The following is a 20,576-nucleotide window of genomic DNA, read 5'->3' on the forward strand; positions in this document are numbered from 1 at the left end:
GCTTCGGCCGTCGAAGCGCACAACCCGAATTCAGAGGTAGTTTGCCATTGCCTGTGTCTGCGTAGCAACCCTGGACTTTGGTGGCCTTCCATCCAGAGACTAACCAGGACCCACCCTGTTTAGCTCCCGAGATCTGACCAGATAGCCCTGGCCTGGATCAACCAGGTTCAGACTAGCATGCCTCTAAATCCAGTCTAGTCAATCGGTTGCTCTGTTAGTTTCTAAAATTGTCGATCAGTTAGTTGTGCGTAGTCGATAGACGCAGGGGAAGAACCCGGCTCAGTTTATTTCTAAAATGTTTCCAGCACCTTGAAACAGCAACCGACATCAGATTACCAGATTAGCCAGAGGTTTACCTGTTCTGTGTGATGATAACGCCGCTATTAAGGGTGTTTTTGTTCCCACCCGTTTCTGTGTCAGAGCGATTTCCTTTCAAGGAAGGCTGTGCAGCGTTCAAAGCACCCTCATCCACATGACATCAGGGAGCCTAACAACAACCTTGTAAAGCAGGCCGTTATCATCCCATTGTGACAGATTGGTTTGGAGTGGGAGGTGGGGGCTTCATGATGTGTCCAAGGCCAGCTTGTGAATTTATGGCAGAGGTAAGATTTGAAGGGGGGGTGGGCTTTCTGAGACCTCTAGGGAAACGGTATATCATGAAATCAGGATGTGGATTATCCATAAGTGTCTTTGTTGTACAAGTCCTTGCAGGGTTGCCATAGGCTTGTTTTGTATGATTCCTCACTTTCAATGCATTCGATCTAGTAGAAGTAGTGTTTACTATTTGTATTCTGATTATTTTGGGGAGGGGAAGAGCCTGGGTGATTCTTGCAGCCAGCACACAAATCAGGCCTCTCTTGATGTTCGGGGGCCCTACATGGGAGCGTAGCTATTAAGGCCAGGTCCCTGCATTTCATAACAGACACCTTTGCATTTCATAACAGACACACAGAGATCTTCATCTGCTCTGTCCAGTAGAAATGCCAGCAGAGCCCTAGCATGACTGTGTAAATCAGGTGCTGGGTAAATTTGTATATTATTTGGGGTATTTATGGCGGCCCCCCTTTCTCATGGAGGCTGAAGGTGAGAAAGAGAAAATTAAGCATGTCCTACACAGGACAGGGCATCAAATGAGCAATGCAGCAGTTTTAGGAGCACAAAGCCGAAGGACAGAGCTAGCAACGATGGGGACGGGTGGCAGAAGATGTACGATGAACAGTGCAGTAGAATGGGGATTGCCAATGCCAGCCTAGGAATGCCAGCTTTAAAGGACAGGGTGAAGAGCAAACCGTCCAGGCCGGGTACTGTCAGCATTGCAGAGTGTGGAGTTACAGATGTACATGCGCCATCCACTCCCACGTGAAGGTGCCTTTCTGGGCTATTCTGTCCCACTCCAGCTCAGGTGCGTGACAAAAAAGCCTCCTCGATGTCCCCTCTCTTGCTCTTAAAAGGGCCAGCAGCGTCTCAGGAGCTCAGGATCGTGGCTGAAGCGGCGCGGGTTTTAATTCCCCGCTTTTCACTCCTTAGGGTCCCAAAGCAGCTTCGGAACGCCCCTCCCTCCCTCTCCCCACAACAGACACCCCATGAGGGAGGTGGAGCCGAGGGAGCTCTAGGAGACCCGCTCTGTGAGCACAGCTCTAAGAGAACTGTGACTGGCGCAAGGTCACCCAGCTGGCCGCATGTGGAGGAGGAGGAGTGGGGGATCGATCCGGGGGACTCCCGATGCGAGGCCGCCGTCCTTTAACCCTTACGCCACCGCTGCCTTTTGAGTTAGCCGTGTCAATTACTCGTGAAACTGACAGCTCGGCTTCGCGGAGTCCCCGGGTGCCGCGAACAGAAGGCAGAACGTCTGAACGGCTCGTTTCGGCGGCGCCCACCCATCCAGCCCCCCCCCCCGGCCTCGGCTCCATCCCGGGCAAACGTGCTCCATTATGCAAAGAGGCAGCGAGCAAGCTCTCTCCCGCTGCGTCCTCCGCGCGCCCCAGTGCGCATGCATGTGCCCGCGAGAGAGCGCGCATCACCCGTGTGCGAGAGAGGCAGGGGAGCGACGCGGGGGGGGGGGGGCGGCGCAGAAGCCCTGGGGCCGAGTGGGGGTGGGTGGGGGGCAGCCTGGGCTATGGCCGGCGCGGCGCGGCTGGGAGGCGCTGCGGAGAGGGGGGGCTTCTTTCTGGGGTGAGCCCCCCCCCCCGGTCCCGCGCCTTCCTGGCCCTGCCTGGGGAAGAGGGGCTCCGCGATGGTGCGGGCGGGGCGCGGCCCCTCCACCTCCTCCGCCTCCTCCGCGCCCCCCCTCCCCCCACTGACCCCCCCCCCGCCCCGCAACGGCATGAATGGACGGCGGCATGAATGAACGGAGTCCCCGCAGCTCCGCTTCGCGCTAGCGGGCCCCGATGGCGAGCAGGTTAGTGGCGCTGCGCCTCCGCACTCCCTCCAGCGCCTGGCCGGCTCCCTCCGCCGCTGCCGCTGCCGCTTTCTCTGCGCCGCTCGCTCCGGCTTCGGGCCCTCGGGGGTGGTGGGGGGGGGGGAGGGGAGATGCGTGGCCGTCGGTGTGCCGGAGCCGGGCGCTGCCGCCTTTGCGCCGAGCCAGACGGCTCCCCTCCGGCCGGCCGGCCCCTGCGGGAGGAGTCCATGTTGGCGGCTTCGCCTCTTCTCCATTGCTGCGCTTGGGGGGAGGCTGAGCATGAAAGCGGCCGGCGTGGCGTGACATCATCCTGCTGCAGAGGAGCCTGGGGGCCTTCCCCTCTGGGCCCGGGGGGGCAGGGGCCTTGCAAGCTCCCCCTCCGGCACGCCTGCGATGCCAGCCTCCAGGTGGGACCTGGGGATGCCCCCGGAGAAAATGGATGCTTCGGAGGGTGGGCATTGTTAACGCACTGAGGTTCCCCATCCACCCCCAAATCTCCAGGAGTTTCCCGACCTGGATCTGGCAACCCGACTCCCCCGGTCCCCTGCTGGGAGGACCTGGCGTACCCCCCTCCCTCCCCAGCAGACACCACCCTCTGTGGTAGCCGAATGACAAAGCAGGGATTTTGGAACCCTGGTTGAGAGAACAAATTATTCCCAGGCATCTCTCCCCCCTCGACCTTTTATTTCTTCCTAGTTGGGGAGGGGAGATAGGCCTCTCTCTGCAACCCCCCCCCCCTGCTTAAAGCAAAAGGAAGAAAGGGGGAGGGGTGGAAGGCTGGTAGGCAGCTGGCTGGATTCTTGGCGCATCATGCCTGCTGCAGCTCTCTGGGTCTCCATGTGGTGACTGTGGTCCCTGGCTTCCTGCTCATGCTCCCCCCATGATGCCTCTTCCCCCCCCCTTTTGTTTCGTTGCAATGGGAAGCAGGCATGGGGGGTGTGGCTCCCTTGGGTTCCGGTGGGGTGGGGTGGGGGCTAGGAGTGCCTTGTCAGCCGTAGGCAGAGCAAGACCATCAGGAGATGTCCTCGGCCCAGGGCCTCCCTCCCCCTCTTTATCTGCCGGCTTTTCTGCTGGCCTGGTTGCCCGTCCTGCTGGAAGGATGCTGCACACGCCCCTTTGGACGGTTGTAAAATAATAGAATCTCTGCCAGAGGGAAGCGCAGGGCTCCGGGGAGCTCGGCCTGACCCCCGTGGGATGAAATTAAATTGTCAGGTAGCGCAGGCTGGATCTCTGGGTGAGGTTTTTTGTTTTTCTATTAGCAAGACATTGAAGCGCCAGAGGGAAGGCTCCCTCCTGGCCCGGATCCAGCCCTTGGAAAGAAGAACCAGGCCAGGGTACTGTGCCGTTCCGGGTCAGGGTCGGCCTGTTCCTTTGCCACCTGCTGACCTTCGGGACTCACAGAGCTGTGAGTTGCATGGAGAGCTTAAATTCCGCTGTGTGGGGACGGTAAGGTGAGTACAGCTCCAAAGGGAGGGGGGGGGGGTGCCACGATGGGGGAGGGGGAAGAGAAGCGCTGAAATATTGATCTTTCTAGGATCGGGCTTGAAAGGAGTGTCGGGTGACCCCCGACAAAGGCAAATGGAGTTGATCCCTCTCGCTCTGCGTTGAAGATCACAGTGTCTTCCGCTGGCCCGTGGAATTTGATCTTGCTGAGCGGCGGGTCGGCCACGAGAGGCTTGTCAGGGAAAGACAATCTCCCTCCCAGCTCTTGCTTTGTCACCAGAAGGATATGGCCTCAGACGCCCCCCAGCCCCACACTTTCAGGGAGGGAGGGAGGGAGGGAGGGAGGGAAGGAGGGAGTCTCTGCCCCATGCTACAAGGTGCCAAGGAAATGTACTGCATTGGGCTGGTGTTGTGGGGCTGTGTGTCTGGGTGATGTGTTCCCCTTGTGCGGTTGTGGGATGCAACAACCAGTTGACTTATGGACAGCGGGCCCAGAGAAGCAGGGAAGGGTTGGTGGGTTCAGCAGTGGAATAGCCCGCCTAAGGAGGTGGTGAGCCTCACTGCCTCACTGGCAGTCTTCAAGCAAAGGTTGGATACACACTTTTCTTGGATGCTTTAGGATGCTTTGGGCTGATCCTGCGTTGAGCAGGGGGTTGGACTAGATGGCCTGGATGGCCCCTTCCAACTCTATGATTCTGTGATTCTGTGGGTGCTAAACAAAGGAGACTTAAATGCAGAAGGACGGTGGGCCCAAATGATCTTGTGGTGCCTTGGGTGTCTTCCAACGTGTGGGAAATTATGGTTGCCCTTTTCTAACCATTTCTGCTTGAGTGGTGTCCTTCCCATTTCCCCGCTGATCTTTCTGAAGGTGGTCTCCTTTAATCATAGAGTCATCTAGTCCAACCCCCCTGCAGAATGCAGGCGATGCACAATCTCTCCTGAGGTCACAAAAGTGAGAAACTTGCCTATCTTAGGACCTCTCTTAGGACAGTTCTCTCAGAGCTCCCTCTGCCCATTTCTGGGAAATGCACATTTATGTTTAAAGTGTGATTCAATATAGGTAATTGCAGCGTTTTGTCGGAAATCTCCGAGATAGAATCATAGAGTTGGAAGGGACCTCCTGGGTCATTTAGTCCAACCCCCTGCACCATGCAGGACACTCACAACCCTATAGCTCATCCCCTGTAACGTGCCACCCCCTTGAATCTCCACAGAGATATATAGGCCTGCGTGCTTTAAGGCTACACAGAGATCTTCATCTGCTCTTTCCAGCAGAAATTCATCCGATAAGGTTTTATTCTTGCTTGATCATTTTTTTCTGTTCGCTGGGAGGAACAGAGCCGTGTGCCTATGTTGGGTTTTTGTTACATACTGTTTTCATTTGTTTGCAGAGGTGGTAACTGTTTTGTTGCGAGACGCCAGAGTTAATATTTTATATTTTTTAGCCTCGATTGCTGTGTCCCCAGCAAGATGTAGGTTACACATTCTTCTCATTAGTATTAACCATCCTTTTTTTCCCCTGGAGACTTGAGTAGACCAGGCTTGGATTGGTTTCTTGGCAACCTTATTCTTTTCCCTTTTTAAGAATTGCGAGAATCATAGCTTATAGCAAGAAGGTTTCTAGTCCTCATGCTTTCAGAGAAACTTTGAAGTGTCTGGGGATGGGAGCTTTGATTCTCAAAAGCAGGGGTAGTCAAACTGCGGCCCTCCAGATGTCCATGGACTACAATTCCCAGAAGCCCCTGCCAGCATTCGCTGGCAGGGGCTCCTGGGAATTGTAGTCCATGGACATCTGGAGGGCCGCAGTTTGACTACCCCTGCTCAAAAGCGTGTGCCCCAGGATTCTTGTTGCTCTTGGATGTGCCACCGGCCTCTGATCGAGCTCTTAGGGGAAAATTGCAGCACAAGCCCAGTGGGTCCCGGCCTCCCGCTGCTGGAGGACTTAAGGGAGGAGTCGGTGCTAGGGTGCCAGTGCTAGGTGCCCAGTTTTGCAAGCTGTTGGCTTTCTTTTCGCGGCAAAAGTTCCTGTTAGAAATCACAGATACCAAAGGTGTGGCAGTGTGAATTGTCAGGCGGGAGAAATGATGAGGCACTGCAATTCTCTTGGCTTCGCAAAGGCGATGCCAATCCAGACCTTGTGTGGGGAGGCTCCTTACAGAGGGGTAGCTGTGGGGTGATTTGGAAGGTGCAGAACAGACCTCCAAGGGAGATGTTTTCTTGTTTCCCCATGTCCAGCTAGCTTCTTGCCTCTTTAAGGCCTGCAGTGAGCAGACAGACAGACAGACAGACAGACAGACAGACAGACAGACAGAGATGGTAGGTTAGATCCAGGCTGTCAGATCCAGGCTGTCGTTTCCCTCTGCAGACCCCCACTCGATTGTTCCTTGGGGGTCTTCCTCCAAGACTTGCTTTTCTTCTGTGGAGATAAGCGGAGAGAGAGAAGGAAGGAAAGTTCCTTTTTGCTGACGGATAACTTAGCCTGGATCCAGCCCAATAAGTAACAACACAGAGAGATGTTAAAAGTCTTCATTATTCTTCATTACTATATTTATACGTGATCTTTGTCCCCAGTGGGGACTTCAGGTAGATAGCATTCTCCTCCTCTTTTATCTTCACAACAACCCCGTGAGGCGGGCTTGGAGGAGGGTGTCTGATTTGTTTGTTTGTTCTTTTTAAACATTTTTATGCAGCAGTGGTTGCCCAAAGGTCGCCCAGCGAGTTTCCATGACACAGTGGAGATTCGAACCTGGGTCTCACTGATCCTAGTCCCAACCCTCTAACCATTATGCAACACTGTCTTAGTGAAACTTTTTTGGCTCATGTTTTATCAGGAGTTGGTTTTGTTAGAGCCGGGTTGGAGTAGAGGATAAGAACAGCGGTCTCTAATCTGAAGGGCCAGGTTTGTTTCCTCACTCCTCCTTCACATGCAGCTGGATGACGTTGGGCCAGTCACAGTTCTCTCAGAGCTCTCTCTGCCTCGCCTACCTCACAGGATGTCTGTTGTGGGGAGAGGAAGGGAAAGGTGATTGTAATCCACTTTGAGACTGCTTCTGGTAGTAAAAAGCAGGGTACAAAAATCCCTAGCTTCTTCTTCTTCTCCTCTTCCTCTCCCTCCCCCTCCTTCTTCTTGTGGTTGTGGTTGTTTGTTGTTGTTGTGGTTGTGGAATCTCAGGAGTGCGACACAAGCCAGAGCAGAATAGGAAGATCAGATAAAAAGCGGTATATTATTCCCCAAATTAAGGCCCTGTGGTGTTAGAAGGATGGCCCTGAAGGTTGACGCCAGTCTGGAAGGCCGTAGCCTTCGAAAGGAGTATGTTTCCCTGTTGGTTCTTTGAGCTTCTTGGAAATGTCGTTCTGGTTGCAACACTTTCCTGCAACACCTGCAATTCCCAGGGGGAAAGGTCCAAACCAGAATATTGAACAAAAAACTTGGAACCTCTAAGGAGCTGTGGTCCAAATTAATTCCTCTTAGAAAGTAGCATATGACTGTGGCCCAATATTGATTTGTAATCCCAATGGCTGTTAAAAGCCGCTGATAGGAGGCCCTTTGTGCAGTGTCTGTAGATTTTGCAAAATTTTATTCCAGTTTATTTCAGATAGTTTAATTTTGTTTTCCTTGCCTACTGGATGAGACCCTTCTGGGTAGCAGATCTTAGGGTACTTGTGGCCTGTAAGCTACATATGACCGAATGGTGTGATAAAGTGGTAAAGAAGGTGAATGCTCTCTTGGGCTGTATCAACAGAGGCATCACATCGAAATCACAAGAGGGTCATACTTGCACCATGTACTGCAGGGGTAGTCAAACTGCGGCCCTCCAGATGTCCATGGACTACAATTCCCAGGAGCCCCTGCCAGCATTCGCTGGCAGGGGCTCCTGGGAATTGTAGTCCATGGACTTCTGGAGGGCCGCAGTTTGACTACCCCTGATGTACTGCATTGGCCAGACCACACCTGGAGTCCTGTGTGCAGTTCTGGAGGCCTCACTTCAAAAACGCTGTGGGCAAAATGGAGAGGGTTCAGAGGACAGTGATGAAGATGACCCGGGGCCTGGGGACCAAGCCCTGTTAGGGAAGGCCGAGTGCCCCACCTTTGCAGCAAGCCCCTCTTTGCTTTGGAGACTAAATTGATAAGAAGCTTTTCATTCCAGTTCAGTTTCTCCCCTCTTGCCTTATTTCCCTAACAGATCAGGCGGCCACCTGTACATTTCCCATGTAAATATGAGACCTCTCCCCACACTGTGACTTTTATCATGTCCAGAGGCTGGGTAAGCAAATTGGTTAGGTCTGGCACGGGAAGATTATATCTTGCAAGCAAAATAAATGCATGGGTGGACGTGCGCTAGCATTCAGTCGACCGCAGTCACAGGTATGCAGAAGAAGAAACTCTCAGGGAGGTTTCAGGGTGCAAATTCTGACTCAGATATTGTCACCTCACCAGTGTGAGCAAGTTTGATAAGTTGTAAAATAGCGAGAAAGATTTTGGCTGGGGGGGGGGGGGGAAGGGAGGGCTCCAGTGCTTGCTTAGTGCTTTGCCACTGTGTACATATGTGCTGTCAGGTTGCCACTGATTTATGGCCAACCCTGCAAGGGGCAATTCCGGGAAGCAAGAAGCAGAGGTGGATTCAGGAGTGGATTAAGGATTTGCGGGGCCCAAGCAGAGTACAATTTATTTATTTATTTTTATTATTATAAAATATGGGGCTCAGGGTGGTTTACATGGAACTGGAAAAAAACAAACAGTACAAATAACATGATAAGTTGAACAATAGCGATAGTCTTAACAGGAGAGCAATAACATAATGGAACAAACATGGTGAGAACGTCCATTTTAACTGTAACATACCGATGGCCCGTGGGATGGACATGTTGATGGTGGTTTTCATGGGAGAGGGTGCTCGGGGGCCAGTGGGAAGTGATCGAATTCAGGTCGACCTCGACCAAAAGCCTGGCGGAAGAGCTCCTTTTTGCAGGCCCTGCGGAACTGTTTAACTTCCGCTAGGGCTCTGATCTTTTCCGGGAGCTCGTTCCACCAGGTGGGGGCCAGGATGGAAGAAGCTCTGGCCCTGGTTGAGGTCAATCAAGCGAGCATCTTTGGGCTCAGGGATCACCAGGCAGTTGGTAGTAGCAAACCGGGTGTCACTCCAAGTGTCCTTAAAGAAGGAAACATGGGAAGGGGAGAGGCTACGGCCCTGATTCATGAGAGGAAGGCACTGCATGGGGCTCCTGGAAGTGCAAGGTCCGTAGCACGTGCTACTACATGGATAAAGCTGCCCTGGGTGATGTGAAATAAGTCTTTCCAATCTCAATTGACTGGGGCTCATCCGAAGTCCTGGTTTTCAGGTTTTGCCTTGTAATCATGACGGCCTTTGCCGTCTTACCCCAGATCCTTGGCCTTAAAAAGTGGTTCACGGGAGATCGTCGGCTGGGTGGCCTCGGCAGGGTCGTGTCTCCGAGAGTGCAGGCGGGAGGTTATCCGGGGTTCTGGACGGCCTCCGGCTGGCGGGTCTCATGAAGCATTAGGATAATTCCCACCCACCCCTCCCCCCAAAGTGGGTCAAGCCGTTTTGTCATTTGGAGCGTGGATTCCCGGTTCTTTTGCAAGGCCTGGTTGCCATGGGAACAGCCGGCAGCATTTGTAATGGCCGTTCTTGGGCCGTGTTCAAAACTCTGGGATTGAAACAAGAACAGCAGAGGGTTTGGAGGGAGATGGGGCGGGCGGGGAGAGGCCGGCAAGGAAGAATGGCCGTGCCACGTGCCCCAAACGGATATGTTGCCGCTGCCCTCTCTGGCCGTTGAGCAGAAATGCATTATGGAAAGCTTGCACCCCAGAATTCATCTTGGTCAAGGTGCTTAGGTTCGTGAATTATATCTAAAGAAGCATGCTTGCACATGAAATCTTATGCTTGAATAGAGCTTTGTCGGTCTTCAAGGAGCCCCTGGACTGAAATTCTGTTCTGCTGCTTCAGACCGATACGGCGGCCCACCTGAATCTATCTGCTTAGGTTAAGGTGCTCCATAATTTGAAACATAAAATAGAGCATTTTCCTACCCAAAGTGAACCTGAGCATGAGCCGGGAGCCACCTTGACCCAACCCTCCTTTGAATTGGCCACACATTGCCCCGTCTGTCTTCCTGGATCAAGGACGGAGGGTGGTGCTAGAGGAGAGAACCTCCCAGAGGTAACCTCTAATATGTGGGGTCCCTCAGGGAGATACCTTCTCCCCAATGTTATTTGGCATCCGTATGTGCCTCCTTGTCCAACTGATCCGGAGTTTCGGGCTAGGATTCCACCAATGAGTTCTTTTTGGGGGAGGGGAGAATAGAGAAATAGGGTCACTGACCCCCCCCCCATTCCTTGCCATTTGTGAATATTTATCAGGAGGACTGTCTTGGGGACTGATATTTCTAGAGATACTTCACTCTTTGCTTCACTCTTCTCCTTCTCCGGTCGTTCCTCCTCCCTCTTTGCTCCTTCATGTCGGCGTGCAACACCATGCACAGCCAGTTGAGCATGATGTAGACAGGAGGCAAATCTGAGCCTGAGAGTATCAGTGGCCCTGGTTTGAGAGTATCCTGCCATAGAGGTTGTCTCCCAAAGGGGCTTGGAGGTCCCTTGCCTTCCCAGGAGGTCTTCCGTCACCGCCTGGACACTTGTCAACTCAGATGGCCCATCCTGCTCTAGCTTTACTCTGCCATGTTCCTTTGGAGGATGACTGACCGTGCTCTCCTTCTTTTTCTTCTCCTCTGTCCAGCACTGCCAGTAACTCGAACCGCAGCACTCCCGCTTGCTCCCCGATCCTTCGCAAACGCTCCCGGTCTCCGACCCTGCAGGACCTTCCCGGAGACGCCATGGTGGAAAAAGGCTCGGACCACTCTTCAGACAAATCCCCTTCCACGCCGGAGCAAGGTGTGCAGCGGAGCTGCTCCTCTCAGTCCGGCCGCAGCGGGGCCAAGAATTCCAAGGTGAGCCAGGTTGTTTCCCCTTTGGCCTTCGGAGGCGGGTCGAAGCGCTTCCTCTCTCCCTGCTGCCTCCCGCCGACTTGGGCCTTCAAGCCGCTGCTGCCTAACTTTCTCCTGTGCTAACAAAATAACCGGGTGGCCCCCAATAATCTGCTTGCAAGCTTATGTGTTCTAGAGTTGCCTTTTCCCAGGTGATGACTGGATCTCCTGGGGTTACAGCTGATCTCCAAGTGACAGAGGTCAGTTCACTTGGAGAAAGTGGCTGCTTTTGGAAGGGAAGCCCCTCCCTAAACCCCGCCCTCCTTGGGCTGCACCTTCAAAATATCAACCTGGAGCTAGCAAGTGTGCACGTAAACCCCCTTTAGAAACTGATGGACCTGGAAGAACCTATAAAGTGGTGTGGCCATACTGTGGATCTCCAGATGTCCATGGACTATTCCAGGCTCATGGGAATTGCAGTCCATGGATATCTGGACAGCCACAGTTTGGCCGCCCCTGCTATAAAGATTTCCACAGGGCGGCCCTTTTAAACTGAAAGTCCTTTTCCTTAGCATACGTGCTTCTTCTAGAAAGCTGAAGGTGGCAGTCATTGGGCTGAGCTAGCCTGGTGTGGTGGCCGTTAAAGAGTGACAGACTCTAATCTGGAGAATCGAGTTTCATTCCTTTCTCCTCCTCCATGTGCAGCCCGTCGGGTGACCTTGGGCTAGTCACTGTTCTCTCAGAGCTGTTCTTGAAGAGCAGATCCCTTAGAGCTCTCTCAGGCCCACCTACCTCAAAGGGTGTCTGTTGTGGGGAGAGGAAGGGACAGGTGTTTGTAAGCTGCTCTGGGACTCCTTTGGGGAGTGAAAAGCAGGGTTTAAAAAACCCAGCTCTCATTCTCTATACCAGGGGTAGTCAAACTGCGGCCCTCCAGATGTCCATGGACTACAATTCCCAGGAGCCCCTGCCAGCATTCGCTGGCAGGGGCTCCTGGGAATTGTAGTCCATGGACATCTGGAGGGCCGCAGTTTGACTACCCCTGCATACAGATGAGATTATTTTAGTTACTGATTTAGAAGAGCGGTCATTTTTAGCAAGCCTGGCTGATACTACGCACCAAGTCAGCATGTGCCATTGCAGTGTGCAGAGATTCATCGGAAGACAGGCAGTCAATTTTGAAAAAAATAGTTTCTAGAAGGCAGAAAGTTTGAAAATCTCCCTACCACCCCAGTGCCGATGCAGATGTCTCTTCTGTACCTTCAGCCGGGAACCCAAAAGTTGAGCTGCAAAACAATATTAAAAAATCATGACAAATATTGATTAAACTAAGTGCACCAATAATATATTAAAAACAAAGTAAAAGCAACACATATCTCACCGCACATGACAGAATAGACCAAACGCCTTTCGACCCACAGGGGTCTTCCTAAGTGGCCAATATATTGTGTGAGATGTTCTCTTGTAGAAGATCAAAATCTAAAGGCAGGCTGGGTGGCAAAGAAAAATCTGTTTGGTGTAGCTCCAACTTGTGGTTCTAAAGTCTCTGGTTTGGAGCCCCCTTTCTAAAATATGTCTTATCTGAGCCAACCACTCTCAGTTTTTGCCTAATTTAATATCAAGAGTGCGTCAGGAAAAGTTTTTAATATATTATTGGTGCACTTTGTTCAATAAATATTTGCAATGATTTTTTAAATATTGTCTTGCTGCTCCAACATTTGGGTTCCCGACTTCTGTTCAGGTTGGGTTTCGGTTCCCTTTTTGGTTTTGCATCTTCTGCACGGCCCAATAATAAGGCTGTTTTCCAGCAGCACTGTAGTCCTGAACCCACGTGGCGTCTCGAGCTAAATTATTGCGACTCTGTGAACTCCATGGAACGTGCCTCTGAATGAACAGGCCCACACGCTGCAGGGAAAGCTCATTTTCTTTCACCAAAGGCAGTCGGCAAAGCCACGCGATTTATTAGACTCTGTGGAACGCTGCAGTCGCTCCTGCGAGAGAATTTATTATAATCGGTTTTCGTGACGAGAATTGTGATCTCTCTTATGGTACCAGGCCGTTTGTGTGCGTAGGGTTTGTTTTGTTTTTTTTTTTACAAAAATGCTCTGTCTTATTGCTTTAGTCAGTGGGGCCTTATAAAAGCCAGATTTCCGTGCCATGAATGAACAGAGAAGGATATTGCAGCAGGTAGATGAAGCCTCCTGTTGGGGGGGGGGGATGTTTATGGGGATTTAATTTGCAAAGATGAAGTGTTCCCTGGAGTACTAGACTGCTACTCTTGTTCCAGTGTCCAAAGGAGCTGGGATGCTGTTTGTAGTGGGGAGCAGTTTTCAGTAATCCCCCCCCCCCCCAAATACACCCATGTTGTCTATGAGGCTGTGGTCGAAATTCTCTGCGATCGTCTTTCCTCCTGCAGATAGAGATCCCCATAAAGGGAAACACAGACCTCGTTGTTGATGGTATCATCTTTTTTATTTGATGTGTTTACTTAAAACATCAGTTAGCTGCTTTTCTTCCTTACGGAGCTCAAGGCAGCTGGCAACAAAGCTGAAACAAAATTAAAAGGCATTATTAGGAACATAAAGCCCCCCAGCTTCAGACGGCCAGTAAACTTAACCAAATGCGGTCTTGAATAAACCGTGTTTGAATGCCTTCTGAAGACTGGAGGGGGGGCAGGGGCAGCGCACCTCCCTGGGGAGGCTGTTCCGCTATTGATCCTGGGGCTGTAATGGGAAAAAAAAATTAAATTTCTTCATCAGCCGCCACCAAAAAGGCTGCCCCCCCAAAAGGTTTCTTCCAGGCAGCAGTGGGGCCTCTCCCTGTGGCCATAATTCCTGGGCAGGAACATGGTGGAGAAGACGGTCCTTTCCGAGTCTTGTAGGGCTTTCAAAGCTGGCTGTGGGGTTGTTGTGATGTGTTGGCGGGTGGGCGGGCTTCTATGGCTAGCAAAGCAGCCCGTTTGCTCGGGGGTCCTCTCCGAGCTACACAAGAGCCATGTCCTGCTCTCTTGGACTCCCCCTCCCCTTCTTCTTCTGAACTGCAAGTTTAATTTGACTTTCCCCTCTCCCCTTTTCTGCATGCTTTTTCCACACTTGTATTTGCACGCCAGCGCCTCTCTAAAGTAAGCCTTCTTTCTCTTCTCCAGTCCACCTTAACCATAGAATCAGTCTTTGGTCCCCTGTGCGTGTTGTTGTGAAGTCTTCCCTCCATCCTCCCCCCACCCCCCTTCCCAATCTCCCTGTTGTTTCCAAGGGGATATTGATACCCACTTCTCCACCCCCCTTTCAAATGCTTTTGAGCTGGGCAGCTGGGTTTCCCTTGAAGGCCTCCCTCAGCCTTCTTGCCTAGATCTGAGTAAGAAACTCTGTTAGCTTGGGATGCCCATCGGCTAGACAGGAATGCGTTCCAGCCCCCCCATAGCTGCCTAGACGCTGGAGATCCCCAGCTGAACTGCAGCTCCTCTGGAAACCGGGAAGATCCCTTCAGATCCCCAGGCTGTGACGAGGTCTCCTTGGCAGCACGCTGGGTACCGTGCCTCCGCTGCTCTGTTTGCTGGCCTTTGCTGGTCCCTGCTGCCCGGCCACGTTTGGCAAGAATAGCCCGAATCCAGTGACCTCAAAGGAACCCGGCTATTAACACAGATCCCCAAGCCGCGCCCAGGCTAGAGAATTATTTCCCAAAGAATCCTGGGAATTTCCTGGGCTCTGCATGAAAGGTCATAGCTGCAGCTGCTGGTTCTGGAGCTGGATCCCGCCCCTCCCCACCCCCCGAAAGCTGTGGCAGAGGAGCGTACTGGCAAAGAACAAGGATAGAGCCGTCTCTTGTGAGCATCCCTTTTTGGAAAGAGCGGTTGAGCCGCTAATGTTAAGGAATGCCGTCTCTTGTTTCCGGCCTCCGTCCGCATTTCGCCTTGCTTGGCTCAGACACCCTTCTCCTTGTGGACTCTCTTTTGTGAGGAGGGGTCCCGGCAACCCCGTAAAGTAGCATGCCACTGAGAGCATTGCAGTTGTGCGGTTGACACGTAGATTGGAGTTGTATGATCCTCCCCCCTCTTCCCCTCTCCCTTTCAAGGGAGGTCATGTTTGCTTGCCAATTTCTGCCCGGGGTGGCCGTGGTCTGTGGCACCAGGAGTCCGTGGCCAGATGGCAACGTGGTTGCCGTTAATGACAGTTCCTGGTCTCATTTGACAGCATCTTCTCCTCTTAGAAGACTCTTTGAGCCTCTTTTATGAATCTTGCCTTCATATTTTTTGAGCGATCGGTCAGAACAACCAATGAGTCGAACTCTGAACAAAGGTTTTAAGAGGTGCCAAATCTGAGAGCGAAGGCTGTTATCTGTCTTCATTATATCTTGCGCCTGTTGTTGTGTTGGTGTAGCAGTCGGGTGTGACCCCTGCCCCCCCTAAAGTGGAAGTAACTTTTTTTGGAGGGGGAAGCAATTATACTGGCCTCAAATGCCCCTAATATTGGGAAAGAGAATCATAGAATAATAGAGCTGGAAGGGCCCTCCAGGGTCATCTCTTGCAAAATGCAGGAAATTCACAACTAACTGCCCAACAACAGTAGCCCCAATTCCATCGAATGGTGGTCTCTCTTCCAAGTACTAACCAGGGCTGCCCCCGCCCCAACCCCCAGCTTCCAAGATCTGTCTGGATAGCCAGGTCAGGGCATGACCATTTAGGAATTTCAAGTCATTCCAAGAAGAACGAACGTCCAACGCCTTTAAAATAAGAAGAACATTGATGGAAAAGGGGATGAGTTGGCTGCAGAGTTTGCATATGAGCCAAGGGCAAAATTAAAACATTGAAGCCGCAAACATCGAAAGAAGGAAACCCTCTTTTTGGGGAGGCAGGAGAATAAAGTCTGTTTCAAGGGACTCCCCTCCGAGTTGAGTTTGCTTTGGAGTTTTAAGGCATGGACGTGGCCATTCTCTTGTCTCCTGTCACCACACCTGTGTCCTGATTCCTTACCGACCCCCCTCCCCCTGTGCTGATTGCATGGCTTGCCCCAGGGAACCTGTGCGAGTGGCCCTCATCTATGGTGCCTGAGGTTGCAGGCGCCTCTTCAGCAGACGATTGGGAAAGAACAGGTGGAGATTCCAGGAGAATCAGCAACAAGTGGGGGGGTCATGTGAGGGCGGAAGCCAGGAAATTGTATCTGTGAACGGGCCGTAAGGGACGGATGGGCAGCGAGGAGAGAGTTTCTAAGAGAACTGACATGCGGTCGAAGCATCTTCCCAGACTGGATTTTGGGAAACATAGAAAGTATGCAGCAGTGTTTTGTTGTCTAAGACGAAGGCAGAGGGGAGAACAGAGCATCGAGCAGATGCAGCTAAACTGTGGCTCTCCAGATGTCCATGGACTACGATTCCCATGAGCCCCTGCCAGCATGGCCAATTGGTAGGCCATGCTCAAGGGCATTGTAGTCCATGAACATCTGGAGAGCCACAGTTTGGCCACCCCTAGCGCAGAGCTTCTCTTTGATTGAATTGATTTCTACCAAATCAATTCTACTGAATTCTACCCATTCCCTGAGATCTGGTGTGCTGTCACGATGCCGTTTGGCCACCCGGGGGAGCCGTCTGGCCAGCTGAGTTCTCCAAAGCTTTGTCTAGGAGAGGCGGAAACCTGCTTGTGCAGCAGCCATGAGAAAGATCCTCCACTGAGACAGGACAGTCCCACCCCGTGGTCTTCATTTCACACCCACCTGTGCCCCGAGGCAGCCAGTTGCAGGGTCTCTTCTGAAGAGCACAGCAGGCATGTGATCGTGTCCGAGTGCCCTTGCTTTTAAACCAAAGCAGCTTTGGGGATCTTTCCCTAAGGGAACCGTTGATGAAAAAAGGATCCTGCCTTTTTGGGAGGTGTCTGCAGTGTCAGCCCACAGGGGAGAAGCTGAAGCATCTGCTTGGCCTGTCAGAAGGTCCCAGGTTCAGTCCCCGGCATCTCCAGTGAAAAGAATGGGGAAGGAGGTGGAATGAAAGTTCTCTGCCAGAGACTTTGGAGAGCTACTGCTTGTCTGAGCAGACAGGGCTGACCTGGAGTTAGAGTCACTAGAAAGCAGCTTCCTGTGTTGCATAGGAGTTTGATTAATTTGGGGGAGGCGGTGACTCAGTGGAAAACCTCCGATCTGCATGGAGAACCTGGAGGGCTGAAGCGAGAGAATGAAAGGGGCTACCCCGAGGTAACTCTTCTCTCGGGAGCATCACAGCCCTGCCCAGGCTAGAACAGGCAATGTCCTGGCCACAGAGGGCAGAGAGAATCTCTCCAGCCTTTCTACAGGGACTTGCTGCCCAGCTGTAGAAGCCTGTGCAACGTGGTGTAGTTCAGGGGTAGTCAACCTGTGGTCCTCCAGACGTCCATGGACTACAATTCCCATGAGCCCCTGCCAGAAAAAGAAAATGCTGGCAGGAGCTCATGGGAATTGTAGTCCATGGACATCTGGAGGATCACTGCTACCCCTGGTGTAGTTGATCATTTCCCCAACGGCCAGTCTAGCTCTTGCACTCTACTTGTCTGCCGTTACCTACTTTGCCTGTCTCCCCCACCCCCGTGCAAACACCCCCCACCCCGTATCTCCTATATATTTTATTTCCTTTCCTTTCCGTTCTAATGTTTCATGATTTTTCTTTTTTCAGTATGACAGATTAAACCTGATCAAAGTAAGAATCTGACTCTCTCTCTGTTTCTTTTGGTGCCCCCCCTGCTGCTTCTCTGCTGCTTCTTCTCAGGCCTGACACCCAATTATTAATCTCTATAAATGAGGAGTGGGTGGGGGGGAAGGTCCCCTCTTTCAATGTCCAACCAAGCTGGGAAGCCACAGGCCAGGCGGCAGCAGCTGGAGATGTTCTCTGTGTCGGAAGGTATTCCGGTTTGGGGAGTCCGGGAAGCTGCCCTGGACAGCAAGGGCTCCGCTCTTCCTAGAGTCATTCCTGAGCGTGATTTTCCTCTGCTCTCCATGGCACAGCGGCCGCCCCGAGCGAAAGCCGTCATTTTTGCTTCTGTGTACGGAGGGAAGATGCGTCCAGCCGCTGGGTCAGTTTGGCTGAGTTTAGTATTATTCTGTTCATTCGTACCCCCTTCCTTTCTTCCCAGAGGGGCTTCCATTGCCCCCCTGCCTCCATTTTATCCTCCCAACAGCCCTGCGAGGTAGGTTAGGCTGAGAGTGTGCGACTGGCCCAGGAATATCCAGCGAGGTTCCATGGCAGAGTCAGGAACGCAACTGTTGCAGCTTCTGCAGCATGCAAGGATTCTCCCCGAGATGTGCAAATTATGCAGAGCCCCTGGTGAATTAAAATGAAGCTCAGGAAGCGTTTCCCTGGGCTGCACTGTGGTGGTTGGTATTTTGCATTCGATGGCCACCTTCCTCACTGGGACGCCCGGAGGACTGCGGAGTGGGCAGTGGCCCTTCCATTCTTGCTGCTTTGTTCTGTGTCCCTTTCCTCGTAAGCCCCACACTTGGCTTTTTCCCATAGCTGCAGTGGGCTTTCCATTGCGTTTCCCCCGGTTCGCTTTGGGCAGAAAGACGTACGGCTACGGCAGAGAGACACTTTGAAGTCAAATTGGTACACAACGGAGGAAATGGGTAACCAACGGAGATGGAACAAGGCTGGGGGTGATTCAGAGCTGAAGGGCATTGGGAAGGACGTTATCTTCTAGACCAGGGGTAGTCAAACTGCAGCCCTCCAGATGTCCATGGACTACAATTCCCAGGAGCCCCCTGCCAGCGAATGCTGGCAGGGGGCTCCTGGGAATTGTAGTCCATGGACATCTGGAGGGCCGCAGTTTGACTACCCCTGTTCTAGACCAAAGAATAAATACAGGAGTGGGCAGTAAAATGCAGGCTTCCGTTGTTGTGGTGCCAGCTAAAGGGCAACTCCTTTGCAAGGTCGCATTTGTCTGTCTGTCTGTCTTGAGGAGCAGCTTGGTCTAGTGCAGGAGTGGCCCAACGGTGGCATGCTGGCAGGGGCTCATGGGAATTGTAGTCCATGGATATCTGGAGAGCCACCGTGTGGCTCCCCCTGGTCTATGGGCAGAGTTCTAAGGCTCCACTGGCAAACCTTGGCCTCCTTAACTCCGAGAGTCCAAAGACCCAGGCTTTGACTGTGCCCTGGGGGTCATGTGCCTGGGCCTGGGATAGGTGCCTGCCCTCCATCTCCTTTATTTCTCGACCTTATTTTGCACATGAGAACACGGGACTGAAGAACTAGTTCAAGTCTATGCCGTGAGTCTGCTTGGGATTCTGCGTAGGAGGCTCACCTCCAGTCCTCCCCGCCCCCATATTTCCCCATGTCCATTTCTGCCTTGGGCTTCCTGTGAATTTGATGCAAAAAAGCCAAGGGAGGATCGCTGATCTCTGTTCGGTGCTTCCAGGTTGGAAGTGCTATCCCAAGTATCAAGAGCCATGCGCTCTCCTTTTGTGTGGTTGATTGGGGAGTATTTTGCAACCCCAAACAGCTGTTCTTGGATAGCGTTTATCGCAGCTCTGCCAGCTGAAACGAAATGCATAAATGTCTTGTTTTCCGTTCCCTTTAGCCTTCATGTTTGTGTCTAACTCACCCCCCCACCCTCCACTCCCCACCCCGGTTTGTTACTAACGATTATCCACCTTTGTCATGGGTGCGTTCCTCCTTCCCTTCTTTCCCTAATGCCAGAATCTCCATACTAACTAACATTGTTTTTTATTTTGTCCTTACAGAAAAGCCAGAGTTGGTACAATGTAAGTATTTCAGTTTCATTTACCCCTCGATTTCCTGCAGGGAGGGAAGGAGGAGGTTGGATGGGGTGAAATCAGATCTTCCCCTTCTTTCTATCAGGCTTTTCAGTTTTGACCCGGGGGTGGGGGCTGGGGGCAGGCCAGCTTGTGGGGCGGGGGACCAAATTTGGGGGCTAGCAAGAGTTTCTGGCCAGAGAGGTTCTCGATTGGCTGGGAAGGTGCTAGGAGTGTCCAGTGATGTCCTGGATTTCCTGCTGCTTGTCCCCAAGAGGGGTCCACCCAAGCTTGCCTGAAGGCATCTCCTGTTGAATCTTAGAAAAGGGTGAATTTTGGGTGGCCAGAAGAGACCAGAAGGCACGTACGTGCCTATCAGCATGGAACTAAAGGTCCTCCTTTCTGTTTGGACGCAGGGAAAACCTTTATCACTTTTCCGTCTTTGCTGTCCACGAGATATTTTTACTGCAATCTAAACAAGGCGTTTCCAGTGTTGTCCTGAGCGGAGTTAAGTCCACCAAAGTCAGTTGGCTTAGGAGGGGGGAACTCCGCTTAACATGGTGCTGCCAAGAACCCAACGCAATGGCTCCTCATGGAAAGGAAAGCAATATAATAAACAAACAGATAGAAAGGGCTAGCTAATTCTGTGCCCCCCCCCCCCCCGGCTTGTCATCTCCTTCTCTTTCTGTCTGGTTTTTGGCCTCCCTTTGGCTAATGACAGCACTGGCTGTGCATAAGAGTTCCCCTCTGTACCCTGCTCTTTCAGTAAGAGTAGGGCTTGGGGTTCCCCTTTCCTCTTGGACTGAGCATGCCAAAAATGTGGCGTGGAAGGTATTGGTTCCTTTATGCCCTGCTTCCCCCTGCCCCTCAAGTCTGGATGGCTGGGGGTCCAAACTGGCCCCACAGGCTTGCCCTTCTTTTCATCTGTTCCCCAGTCGCTTTCCTCAGTGGTCCCATTTGTGAGCCCTCCTCCGTATGTCCGGTCCAATGTCTCTACCTGCTCCTTATCTCTGTCCAGAGGAATCTGTCTGTGCCGACTGGTGAGAAAGCATTGACTTTGTGGGCGGGCTGCTGGCCACTCTCCCATTAAGAGT

The 20,576-nt window shown here is 52.3% G+C and overlaps 1 protein-coding gene across 13 annotated transcripts in view; it reads left to right on the forward strand.

Annotated features, from left to right (window-relative positions):
• Positions 1–20,576, forward strand: part of GRAMD1B (GRAM domain containing 1B) — a 110,162-nt gene that overhangs the window by 52,192 nt on the left and 37,394 nt on the right. For 9 of the 13 annotated variants that reach the window (XM_077307184.1, XM_077307185.1, XM_077307188.1 and 6 more), the window contains 2 exons: positions 10,594–10,804; positions 19,471–19,491. In XM_077307184.1, coding sequence (XP_077163299.1) covers positions 10,594–10,804; positions 19,471–19,491 — 232 coding nt within the window. Of the gene's footprint in view, positions 1–2,096; positions 2,399–3,579; positions 3,850–10,593; positions 10,805–19,470; positions 19,492–20,576 lie in introns of those variants that run through there. The other 4 variants (XM_077307191.1, XM_077307193.1, XM_077307190.1 and 1 more) reach the window with 4 other exon arrangements.

This window comes from Paroedura picta, chromosome 12, assembly GCF_049243985.1.
Source record: "Paroedura picta isolate Pp20150507F chromosome 12, Ppicta_v3.0, whole genome shotgun sequence".
Classification (NCBI taxonomy): domain Eukaryota; kingdom Metazoa; phylum Chordata; class Lepidosauria; order Squamata; family Gekkonidae; genus Paroedura; species Paroedura picta.